Source organism: Blastomyces gilchristii (assembly GCF_000003855.2).
Source record: "Blastomyces gilchristii SLH14081 genomic scaffold supercont1.1, whole genome shotgun sequence".
In the NCBI taxonomy this organism is placed as follows: Eukaryota; Fungi; Ascomycota; class Eurotiomycetes; order Onygenales; family Ajellomycetaceae; genus Blastomyces; species Blastomyces gilchristii.
The window spans coordinates 3,088,912-3,101,304 of record NW_003101682.1 but is presented as its reverse complement, the minus strand read 5'-3'; the positions used below and the strand labels follow the sequence as shown (position 1 = coordinate 3,101,304).

General features: G+C 45.4%; 3 protein-coding genes across 3 annotated transcripts; 2 read left to right on the top strand and 1 right to left on the bottom strand.

Annotated features, from left to right (window-relative positions):
• Nucleotides 1-55: 55 nt before the first annotated feature.
• On the bottom strand, nt 56-1,910 carry BDBG_00451 (uncharacterized protein; the record flags this gene model as incomplete). Its single annotated transcript, XM_002629159.2, has 2 exons — nt 56-1,181; nt 1,266-1,910. 2 exons carry the CDS (start codon nt 1,908-1,910, stop codon nt 186-188), a joined length of 1,641 nt encoding a protein of 546 aa, XP_002629205.1. The 3' UTR covers nt 56-185.
• Nucleotides 1,911-3,639: 1,729 nt separating this feature from the next.
• On the top strand, nt 3,640-4,868 carry BDBG_16107 (uncharacterized protein). Its single transcript, XM_031724122.1, has 2 exons — nt 3,640-3,663; nt 4,131-4,868. The coding sequence occupies exon 2, from the start codon at nt 4,260-4,262 to the stop codon at nt 4,764-4,766; it is 507 nt and encodes a 168-aa protein (XP_031575800.1). The 5' UTR covers nt 3,640-3,663; nt 4,131-4,259; the 3' UTR covers nt 4,767-4,868.
• Nucleotides 4,869-9,590: 4,722 nt separating this feature from the next.
• Nucleotides 9,591-12,012, top strand: BDBG_00448 (uncharacterized protein). Its single transcript, XM_002629156.2, has 3 exons — nt 9,591-10,386; nt 10,477-10,504; nt 10,653-12,012. Exons 1-3 carry the CDS (start codon nt 10,362-10,364, stop codon nt 11,629-11,631), a joined length of 1,032 nt encoding a protein of 343 aa, XP_002629202.1. The 5' UTR covers nt 9,591-10,361; the 3' UTR covers nt 11,632-12,012.
• The last annotated feature ends 381 nt before the right edge of the window (nt 12,013-12,393 follow it).

The window sequence follows — 12,393 nt, the reverse complement described above, 5'->3', positions numbered from 1 at the left end:
TACCTTGGTGTTGGGTTGAAATATAAAAAAAAAAAAAAAAAAAAAAAAAAAAAAAAAAAGGAAAAAAAAGGAAAGAAAGTGGTAGTTGATAAACAATTGTAAAACGAAAGAATGAAAAAATAAAAGCCAGCTCATTCTTGTAACATATTGAAACAAAGGGTAATGAACGTTAAAAACATAATAAATCACGCGCTGACTCGTTTGTTATGTTTCAAATGAGGATTTGCCCCATCGGCCTGTGCGTGATTGGAATTGGCCTTAATATTGTTGTGGTTGTTGTTGTTGTTGTTGTCGTTGTTGTTGTTGTTGTTGCTGCTGCTGCTGCTGCTGCTGTTGCTGTGGGTATGATTGTGCTTCGCCTCCCAAATCATCCGCTTCCGTCGAAACTCCTCAGCGTCAAACTCGTCCTCGCCATGGCTACTGCCAAGACTTCGATCGCGTTCGCCCAGAATGCTCGCCGAGCGCATTTTGCGGAGCGCCCCGACGGTACGCGATGATTTGGGTGGCTTGACTTTGTTCTCGATGAAGTCGCCGCGCGAGCGCATCTTGCGCAATTCCTTGCCGATGCGTTCTAGGGTGGAGCTGCCACTGTTTTTGCTGGACTTGGGCAGTTTCGCCGCCTTGGCTGTTGGGGATGGCGGGAGTGGTTTGTTGAAGAATCTGCTGGAGGTGGTGCTCGTGCTGTTGTTGTAGTTGTGGTTTATGTTGTTATTGTTATTATTGTGGTTGTCGTTGTTCGTGTTGCCGGAGCTGCTGCTGGTTGACGGGCGGTGGTAGTCACTGTTGGATCCAAAGCTGATTCCCGAATCGACCTTTCGGCCCTTGTTATGTCCATAATATCCAGATTGTTCCTCGAGGCTGTCGCGGCAGTTGACTTCGAAGCATTCGTTGATGATGTCAATTGCCGAGAACATGTATTTGTTGATATATTCATGAACCACCGGCCATCCTGTAGACTCCCCTGGCCGCTTGTCCTTTGAAATGAGGGGGTCAAGCACGCGTTGACCTTTATCTTCTACTTGGCATATGTACCTGAAGAACCTCTGTCGCTCTTCCATGAGCAACCTTTCACAAACGTGGGCAGCAGGACGTACAGATATCACGGCGGGGAAAAGAGTATTGAGCATGGCGACGCAGTGTGCTTTGTTGAAAGGAGGGAGAAGCATCTCATTAATTAGAGTCTGAGATCAATGTTAGCAATGAGCATACAAGTGTGAAGACAAGGATTCATTCATTCTGCGTTTAGGTTAGTGTTAGTGGCTTACCCAATGTCTAAGACGGAGGTAAACTTGTGAGTATAGAGCAGCAGCAATTCTATCCTTTTCCATGATCGAATCGATCCAGCTCGCAACCCCCGGATACCGCCTGGCAAGATCATCTTTGTCAAAGGCGCAGTCAAGCACTCCAAGCTTCTCCAAGGCAGCTTTGATCTCTTTTCCCCGACGCTGCTCAAGGTCTCGGAGGTAGTCGAGGGCGGTCAATGCTTGGGGAAAGTCGACGAGCGCGAGATTTTCCGGGAAACAGCGGCGGACAAAAGAAGCAATAAAGTTGGGGGGTAGAGAACATGGTTGAGAAGGCAATTGAGATATCTGGGACATGAGATGCATTTTAAAAAGCGCAGCAGCGGTGTTCACGTTAAACGCGGGGTTTTTCTCCTCCTTGTGTCCGGGGTTGTGACGCGATGGAGGGAACGCGTTTCCGTCGAATTCACGGGAGAAGGGCGAAGTAGGGGCGGCGCCAGGACTCTTGGGGAGACGCGAGAAAGGGGGATGAGCTCCAACGGTGGAATTCAGGGCGTACATGGTACGAAGGGGGATCTCATAGGTCTCTGGTTGGTTGTAGTGTTCAGCGATCCATGCCCAGGCAGAATCCTCCTTGGATTGAGGGCTGGCGTATTGACGACCCGCCATGGTTAAAGAATAGGTAAGATGTTATAATGGTAGCAGTAGTGACAAGGGCTTGTGAGTGGGGTGGGCGGTGGGTATGGTTGTTGGTGTTGATATAATGCGAAAAGAGGCGAAAAGAGTGACCAGCAAAAAGTCCAGACAGACTGGGCTGTGATATAAAAAGTTGGAGACCCCAGGATCAACAGAGACGACGCCAGCTCTGACAGGGTTTGAATGACTCCAAATAGGTTTTGTTGAGAAAGTTACGAAGATGTCGACGACAAGTGTTTATAGCTACACGTTGTCACAGCATCCTCCATGATAAGCGTTATGCTGAGTGAGTGAGAGAGATATTGGGACTCTCGGTTGCTGTGGTGGCCGGTATCTCACAACCGTAAAACAATCAACAATGAGAGAATATCACTGTTAATTGCAGTCGAAAAATATCATTAGCTATTGTTCGGAGTATCCAAACATTGAAATAAGGAATTGCACAAGAATGAAAGTGATTTTAGGCCATGTTGTTTAATATATTGACTTGAGAGTTCTGTTGTTGAATCAAGGTTGAGCGACAGGGAGGAGGGGAACAGAAACAACGATACCTTAAGAGAAGCAAGCGGTTTCTGCTACAAAAGAACTCTAGGAAGTTGATGATAATGAATGGCTCCGAGTTATATTCCAGCAAGTGGACACGTAGTACCACCAGCAGAAAGCAGACAATAATTGCGTTTCAAATGGTATCAGTCAGTGTCAATGGGCAAGCACCGAAAAAAGCACCAAAATTGCCTGTCTGGGTTGGAATCAAGAGGAAAAAGAATAGATAGAATAAAAGATACAGAGAGCAACTGGAGCAACTGGAGCAACTGGAGCAACTGGAGCAACTGGAGCAATTGGAGCAACTGGAGCAACTGGAGCAACTGGAGTGTTTCAAACAGCCTTAGAGACTCCTCGCAGACGACCACACTGGGTGAAACAAGGCCTTGGAGAGTAGAGTAGAGTAAGGAGGGAAAACAGTTATAAGCTCCGAGTTAACGATCGATATATGTACGGACGGGGCTTATTATGTATGGTGAATTCTGGATGGACCAGAAGCGGCCGCAGCAGGTCGGTCGGTCGGTGCTACGAAGGTGCTTTTACATATAATTAATTAATTATCCCATCCCAATCCAATCATCCATATTACCTGCCCCGTCCCAGCTCCCAGCAGCTAACTTAAGAGGGTTTGGGAGCCTGTAGATCCAACTGAGCTCAGCACCCAGAGCAATCTTGATCAGAATATTCTGACACGGCTTTTTTCTTTTTTTTTTTTCTTTTTTTTTTTTTTTTTCCAAAGCAAGCCACTGCGGTGTTCCACTTTTGCATACCATACCCTGACTGAGGCCACTGGTTGGTCTATTCTGGTTAATTTTTTTTTTTTTTTTTTTTTTTTGTTATTTGTTATGGAAAACGTATTGATTATTCCACTAGTTATTAATTTTTATTAATAGTCTTGCCAGGAATATTCCTCGATTATTATTGAGAATTCTGCGGCTGTTTTCATGATGCTTGCCTTGAGCCAATCCCGCTGTTTTCGGTTTTTATATAATTATATATACGCAGTATAAGTTAGTACAACCCTTGGATCAATCATGATAGTTAACTATCAATTAAATACTCCATACATACAAGATAGATGACTGAACACTAATAATACATTTGCCACGAGTAGCACGGCCAGGAGAGACAAATCACCTCAACTACTTGCGGGTTCCTGACAACTGCGGTTGCATGTCAAAGGGTGAAACTCCCTGTCTCATAATTCCACTCGCCTTCTCGGCCTCCTCAGCCCTCCTGTCGTTGTGGTTTGCTTTTTCTGCGAACCTGTCTCTCTCCCCCAAACCCGAAAATGGGGTAAGATGGATGGATCCTTTTTTTTTTTTTTTTTTTTTTCTTAGTTACGTCCTCCTGCGGAGTACGTAGTAAGTTACCTTGTTCAAGTTTAGGGCTGTCTGTAATAATAATAATAATAATAAAGAAGCCTGTGAGCCACATCGATGGAACCATCTTGCAGGTCAATCAGAGCGAGACAAGAACAGAAAAAGAAACATATTGTGGAGACTTTTGACAAGCGCCTGGATGGCGGACATCGAACCGGCGACCCGGTGCTTAGAGGGCGTTTTTTTTTTTTTTTTTTTTTGAGACTCTGATGAGAGACTGCTCACATCTTGGTTTGAGGTTTAACTAACTTATCCTGGTGAAATCAAGAATTCCCTCGCACACAGATAATATGCAATTGGAGAGGAAAACAACCTATTCGAGCCTCGACCATGCCCTTGAGTAAATAGTTAAGTTAATAATATACTAGTCAATATCGGATGCTTTGAGGGAGTGTGGATGAAAATCAAGAATCAAAGAATCTCGCTCACCCTCCTACCCATCCCATCCGTCCATCCATCCCATCCCCATCCCCCTCCCCCTCTCTCCAACCTTCAACAGCCCCAGGCATCCAGGCATCCAGGCATCCAAACACCCAGATACCCAGCCAGGCACGATACGATACCTCTTAAGTTCTTCACACCCCAGCTAGCTTTGTGTGAAAGCCCCAGTTTTCCAAGGATTCCGGCCTCCAGTCCCACAGGCCCCGGAATCCGGAACGTCTCTGGACTGGCTGGACTGGGCCAAATCCTCCTTGTCGCCGTCACACTCGTTGGAATCACCTGGAAAAATCCCCTCCCTTCCCCTCCCCATAGGATAGGCGCAGTGGGCGGAGACGATGAAGCCCCATCCCGGCCCGCCTCCCTCCGAAACCGAAAATACAGGAACTTCGATACGCTTGCGATCGATGACGCAGAAGAAGCTGTGTCGATGATGCGGCTATTATTGTCTTTCGAACTAAACTAGCCTAGTAACTAGTAACTAACTAGTTCAATAACGTCGACCTGTGTTGTGCGAGGAAAGATCTCGAAAAAAAAAGGAAAGCTCCGGCGAGAATTCTCACATTTCTCATCAACACGCCGCTTATTTTTATTTTATTATTATTTATTTATTTATTGTCGTAAAAAGTCCGGCCACATACATAATCATCATCCTCTTGCTGCTGTTCCTCCATCTCGCCGGTCCGGTCCTCCAACGGAATGTTCTCTGGAAGAAGAAGAAGAAGAAGAAGAAGAAGAAGAAGAATAGCGGATGAGGACCCTCCGGCCATTGGTCCGGCCCATTGGAAGTTGCTCCCGGCTACTGCAAGTCACGTGTCCCATACTCTATACAGAACCTCGGTAGCTACAACGCAGATTCCGACGTTTGATCCCTCCCTACTTTCCCTGTAGCAAGTTGACATGAATGACATGAATGGCTAAGCCAGCCCAGTAAATGAGTCTCTCCGGCAGCCCAAAATCTCTCCATGGATGAAGGGGGGGGGGGTGGTCTTGGTACATTAATTCTGACAATAAGTAAGAGGGGAACATTCCGGCCTCTTTTCGACATGCTCTATCTAGCTGCATTATTTGCGAAACTAATGGAAAAAAAAAAAAAAAAAAAAAAAAAAAAAAGACCCCATGATGCAGAGTGAAATATCAAGTCGAAAACAAGTTTCCCTCTCTCTGCCTCCTTTATGTTGTTTTCTTCATTTTGCAACCCAACTACACCACCACCCCCTTCCATCCCTCTACCGCCTGACAATTTTGCCTCCTTCATGATTCATGGAGATGGCTAGGAATTGCTATGTGCGATGAGAACAAGTTACATTTGTTTACATCCCCAAGTGCAACCTACGCTACATGGGCGGAGTAGCACACACCACTATCATACCCTCGCACCAGATCTTCCTTTGCCTCTCTTCGTCTTCTACTACTACTACTACTACTACTACTACTACTACTACTACTACTATGTTATGTATGTACGTACATACTATACCAACTACCCACCCCGGTTTATTTAACTCAGGAACGTGCTCATAAACTGCATGGGTCCCTTGTGTGTGCAATATCAAAAAAGGGGAAACAGGACAGTGGCGAAACTGTACAAATGACGCATTCGATACACCTGTGCAGTAACTACTTTCCAGGGCCGAGAGGGCCTTGGAGATGCTCGCCTGAGTTACGACCTCGAGATGTCAAAAATGTGGCGGAGGGGACTGGAGCGTGGAGCGGAGCGCATATCCATGCCCCCAACCTCCCGTGATACACACCTTTCCGTAAGGACTTAAGAAGCGGAGTGGGATATACTTGATTGAATGTTTTTTTTTTTTTTTCCTTCCCTACCCAGGATCACATTAAGTGACATTGATACTTTGTAGTCCCCCCTTTTTTTAACCCCGAAGCTGTCAACCAGACAGTGGAAGAAGACAATGTTCTTCTTCTCGTCTCTTCTCCTCTACAAGGATATCCTCATCATCCCCCAAGCCCCCTCGGGAAGAGGAGAGTGCTCCTCGGCAAGATCCACTCGGGGTCCATCGGGGTATCGGGGTGCCCTGCATCATGTTGTGTCCTGCATGCCTTCCCTACACCGGTATACATGTAGGTACAAGGTACATGTACCTGGTCATGCATGTATGCGGGCCAGTTATCCAGCCCATGGGATAAACAATATGATCCCACGAAACGGAATTGTTCAGTCTCTTTTTTTTTTTTTTTTTTTTTTTTTTTTTTTTTTTTTTTTTCCTCCTCCCTTCCACTACCATACTATGATCCTACTTCCTCCGTCAAACATGGTCTCCCTCTGCTCATCTTCCACTGTCTCCAAACCACCGAGGGACGGACGGGGACACACCTGCCTGTCCGACGAAGACCATTCCCCTCCGCCCTCCCCGCCACATGGAAAGTTTTTCCCGCCGTAGCTCCCACAAGCATGCATTGCCCCCTCCCCTCCTCTCTCCCATCAGGAACTCCCTCTCACGAAAATATCGCACCAATTACCCAATAAAAACAAAAAAAAAAAAAAAACGACACATAACCATGCATATCTACGCGACAACAAGTCGCGAACAAACAAGCCAATTGACATGACTTATATTGAGAAAAGTGGGGAGAGAGAAGGTGTGAGGAAACGCACGGAAGATTTTCTTTTTTTCCCTATTTGACACTTATGCCCCCGTGTGACATGTTACAGTAGTTACAGTACAGACTGATTGGACTAAATATGTTATATATGTAAAAAGAAAAAAAAAAAAAAAAAAAAAAAGACTATTTATTGATGCAGGGAAGCTCCCCGCAAAATGATGATGTATGTAGGGACTTGGGGTAGGTAGGAGGGTCGGTGTGTATACAGGTCAACCGCTGCGGGGGATGGATGATGTGATGTAGTTATTCCTAGGTATGTAACTGGCTTGCTTCCCTAGCGCTTAGGAGGTCGGTGTAGTTTGCGTAAGCGCAACCTGGGCAATGAAGTCGTAGGAGAAAAAAAAAATGCACAAAGCCATAGAAAGAAAAAAAAAAGGAAAAAAAGGAAAGGAAAGGTTGAAACTGACCGAGGCGGGGATGGATTTCCCTTGCATATATGTAGGGTAGGATATGTACTGTATGTATATATATGTGTGTATGTATGTATGTATGTATGTAGGTAGGTAGGTAGGTAGCCCTTATCAACTTTTTTAATGAATTTGACATTCAGATGAAGGAAGTATGTATATTCAAATTGAGGAAGTGAGCCGCGGGTGGGGGGGGGGGGGGGGAAGTTATGAATGAATGTATCAGGGAAAAAATCATATTCTTCATTAGATCTTTTTGAATATTTGTATAACAATCACTATCAGTCCTCAACAGTGGAACAGCCCCTATTGTTCAGAGAATTTCCAGAAGGAATTACAAAAAATGGGAGTTAAGTTAGATGACAGGCCACCCACCATCTGAATAATAGGAAGAGAACCGTTTTAACGCAGCATTGAAGGTTGGGGGGGAAAACGCCTGAACGAGACCCGGGAAATAGATAAATAATGAAGGTAAATAACTAGAGGTTTTATCCGTATGGAAGTAGAGAGAAGGAGAAAGAGAAACAAACAACCCCGGCCTTCCCCCAAAGCTTGGTTCATCACATTTTCTCCGCCATAAGTTAAATAAGTTACCTTTACATTTACGACTAACTACATAAATATCTCCCCTGCATCCAAAAACAAAGAGATCAAAATGCAAGCTGCTATATCCTTCCTCCACCACAGCACGCATCTGGCACCTGTCTGTCCATCACCATCATCCCTGGCCACCAAGTGACAATTCGGCCATTTGTATGAAATCCAGTTGTGGTTTTTCCTTCTTTCTTTTCTTTTTTCTTTTTTTTTCCTCCCGCTCTTTCCCCCCCCCATCCAACTTTCTCCCCCCTGTTTGACAACAAAGACAGAAAAAAACGAGTTTTTCTACCCTGACCGGACCCTCCAAAGACCCCGAGACACCTAGAGATGTCACAGCGCATTCAAACAAACAATATATATATATGTGCGGGCGCGAGATGCAGACCGCTACCGAGGTTGTCACTATCTAAACCATCGGAGAGCGGGAAGGGTATGTGCATTGCCATTTCCATCTCACCGTTCCATCTCCCATATATATATATATATATATGTATTCTCAGCAGCCTCCCTCGAAATCGGGCCGGGGCCTGGGAATGAACGAGGGTTATTTAAGGAGAGATGCCATTGCAGAGTGACAGAGTGAATAGAGAATGGAACATGCTTCATTCGCAGATCCACTCATCGAATTGCTGCTAAAGAAGGGCTGGTGAAACTGTCATTTGAAGAATAATTGATTTGTTATATCACGCAGGTAGAAAGAGATTTTTTTTTTTTTCTTTTTTTTTTTTTTTTTTTTTGTGCGAATGGAGCTGTCAATCACCCCCCTGAAGCTGAAGCTGTGCAGTTCTTGTTTTTCTCATGGAGACCACCGAGAAACAACATGCCCTTTACATTCCAGCAGATATTCACATTCATTTCTAAGGCAAAGGGAAGAAGGAAGTTCAAATGACCAACTCTCTGATTGCTAAAAACCGAGCCTCGGAGCCTACTGCAACATGTAACTATCCATTCAAAATAGTAGTGTGGAATCTGGTCCATAATGAATATATATACTTCTTCTAACTACTACTGCACAATTTTGCGATTGAAACACACACAATCAAATTACAATAACTGCTATTCAATGAGCAAATAGCCAAGACTGTGAGAGATACTGTAAGTTACATATCACCAACCCCTACCAGATATTAAGAGTATTCAGATATTGGTGATTGGTCCGGCCGTTTATGAGGGGCGAAACGCTTCCACATACATCATACATACATACATACCCAAACCCAGCAACCGGGTACAGATAGAAAGCAGTCCCCTACAGCGTACATACGGAGGAGTAACTTAGTCTTCTGCAGTCACAAGTCGCCCCAACCACCAGCGCTTGTTTTTTGAACGCTATGAAGCTAAAACTGAACTGGTTGGAACTTGGCAATTTGAAGGACGGACGCAGAATTTAACTGGCAATCGACTCCACATATCACAGGAGTTGGAAAAGGTTAATTGAGCAAAAGATCAATCATATTTTAAGTCTGGGCAACTGGTAGGGTAGGGGTAGCTTAAATGAGGGAAAAGGTTTGGGTTTCTCTCTACGGCAAAGATTGATATTTACGCTGCAACACCCAGACACGAGACAACAACTTTTTTTATAGGTTTAGTGTTCTCAGGGCCTAACGTACTGTTACAATTCCTCCAACTGTAATAATAGTAAGCCTAAGATCTTTGGAGAAGCCCAGGAGCAAGACAATGTACGGAGTACTCCGTATATAGAGGAGTGCTGGGCACAGCTGGTAGGAGCCAAGCCATGGCTTAAGATCTTTTTTGACCTAAGCAAGTCGCAGTTATTCTGAACTTCAAGATGTATTTGGGGAACACTAGTAATTTTGGATGGAAGACTACTAAACCTATAAAAAGGTAGTGGTTTTCTTCTGGGTGTAAATATCAATCCTGAATTTGGTGGCGCTTGCGCTTGTCAACCGTTGGGGTGCGAAGCTGTTGTTAATGAGAGGTAACTATAGTTAGTTAATTCGTTTTAGCACTTGCCCATGAAATATATCATACAGGAACAGAAATGACATGAATGATGGAAGTGAAACGATTGTCAATTTCCTTCCTCCTTTTTACCCTCTTCCTCCCCCTTATCGTGATCCGATTTTCCATTTCTCTAAGTTAACTTATATCCTGAGTGGTTGCGGCGAGTGCCTTCTGGCTCCGTACAATGACCTCACCGCCCAAAGTTTTCCTTTATCCAACCCATGGGATTCAAAATGCTATCTGGATGGGACATAATTACCAACACCTCAATATCATGATTTTACAGTTATTCCTATTCCCCTTTATATTTCTCAATTTATTATCGTCTACTAACGAACTACCCGTGGGATTGATGCCCTGCTGCGGACCTTTTGTCTTCTTATCGCCATAGTACTTTTTCTTTAACTACCAACTCTATTTCTTTGAATATCCTATTCATACACATACATTCATTGCTCACGACAATCATGGCGGCGGGACCGCATACTTTTGGTGAGTAGCTGGCTATTCAATCTAACCCCTTCGCATACCTGAAGTCCTGTTCGTGATGAAGGGCGGAGGATAGCTAATGAGCTTTGGTAGTTGTCGCGGATGTCTTTACTGCGAAAAGGTAGACCCTTAACCCACTTTTTTGCTAGACTAGCATCGAGATATTCGGCATCTATCTTCCTATTGTTGATTTCTTGAAACCAGTCCTTGCTCCTCTGTGGAAGATATCAGCCCGTGTGTGCCTCTGGGCTAACATCTCCCAACTCTAGATATCTCGGAAACCAGTTAGCGATTGTAAGCGTGCGAAACAATGCTCTTTCAAAGACTCGAAAGCAGCGCATTGCCCTAGAATTCGGCTACGTGAACACTGTCTTCCTCCACGACGCCCCGCATCCCGGTCTACCCCGGAAACTAGAGATATTCAGCAAGACAGAAGAACGGAGCTTTTCCGGACAGGCCGTCCTCGGGACAGCCCACTACATCTTCCAGAAGCTCGAGGGCGAAGTCTCCATCTCCGCCGGTGACTGGTCCAACCCAACCGCTGCAGAAACCCAAACGGAACAACAAACCGCAAAGACAATCTGCCACTGCACCCTCCAGACAAAGGGCGGTCTCATTCAGGCCCACTACGATCCCGAGCGCCGGGTGGCCGCCATCGAAATCCCGCATAACGTACACATCCACGCCCGCGAAACTACCAAGGATGAGGTCATCGCCGTCCAGCGCCAGCTGCTCCCGCACCCCGAAGAAACCGCCAAGATGAAAGGCTCCTACCCCATCTTCTCCATCGCTCCGGGGATGACCTTCACCCTTGTGGACTTCACCTCGTGTCCCTCGCTCCTCTCGCGGCTGGAACCGGGATATGCACCTGAGCCCACCTTGGATGCCGGCTGGGCAGTACGCGTAGGCGAAGACGCCCCCTCGCCCTTCTGCGGCTGCGTGTATTTCCTGCAGCTGCAGACGGACTTCACAGAGGAACCGTACATCACGCGGCTACGGGTGCGGGTGATTGCGGCAGGGCTTGAAGAGGCGGCGTCAGCGAGCGGCTGCTCTGCCCTGGCAGCGTATCTGGCGCTGCAAAAGGGGGGCAAGAATTCGAGACATGCGTACGCCATTGAACAGGGCGTGGATGTTGGGAGGACGAGCCAGCTGTGTGTTGAAGTGAGGTTGAATGAGGCCGGCACAGATGTGTCCCGGGTGTCGCTTTCAGCGAAGGCGACGTTTGTGATGGAGGGGAAATTATTATGAGCTTTTTTTTTTTGACGCTAGGTGGATAATTGTTTTACCTTTTGCTTATTTTCTACGATTGCATCAAGATGCTTTTTGCTTTGTATTTTTCCTGCGCCCCATATTCCTAATTTTGCAATTTCATACCCATGCTGCATATAGTTAAAAATATACCTCGTGCACATTTTTGATGTTCTATGCAGAACCCGGGGGGGGAAGGAAATAACATCTAATATGAGAAATAAAAAGAATAACAAACACGAAGACAAAAATGAAGTATGATTTCATTTCAGTAGTACCTAAATCACTATCATCCATTCCATTATCAACTGCATAGAGGGTCAACATGGCATTTACAGATTCCATCTCTGCATATTTAGTGAACTAGCGCTCCAAGCTCCACCTATACAAAATACAAAAAATAAAACAATAAACATAAAAAATAAAATAAATAAAATAAAATAAAGCTATGGTTCTCTAGCAGCCCGTGCGTCTTCCCTCTTCCCATCCACCTCCAACTCGTTCCAGTAGTCGATTTCTAGTACTGGTACCATCAATCTTAGCTGATACATACCTACATAGGTATGCTGGATAGCAAAAAAGGGGGTGTGCACAATCGCACATCACTCACTGTAAAACTCTTTCTCACCTCTTCCTCCATTTCCTCCCCATCTTACCTCTCTATTCCCCCCCCCCCCCCCCCCCCCCCCGCATTTCTCCAATATGTCATGAAGTTCGCTCAATGTAGAAGGAAATCATACAATTCAACTTCCTATCCAAGAC

Bases quoted from the DNA above. Each gene is read 5' to 3' on its own strand.
- BDBG_00448 (XM_002629156.2), top strand. From the start codon at position 10,362: ATGGCGGCGGGACCGCATACTTTTG. The intron at 10,387-10,476 runs GTGAGTAGCTGG...GAGCTTTGGTAG, and splicing joins GGCGGGACCGCATACTTTTG to TTGTCGCGGATGTCTTTACT. The intron at 10,505-10,652 runs GTAGACCCTTAA...TCCCAACTCTAG, and splicing joins GATGTCTTTACTGCGAAAAG to ATATCTCGGAAACCAGTTAG.
- BDBG_16107 (XM_031724122.1), top strand. From the start codon at position 4,260: ATGAAAATCAAGAATCAAAGAATCTCGCTCACCCTCCTACCCATCCCA.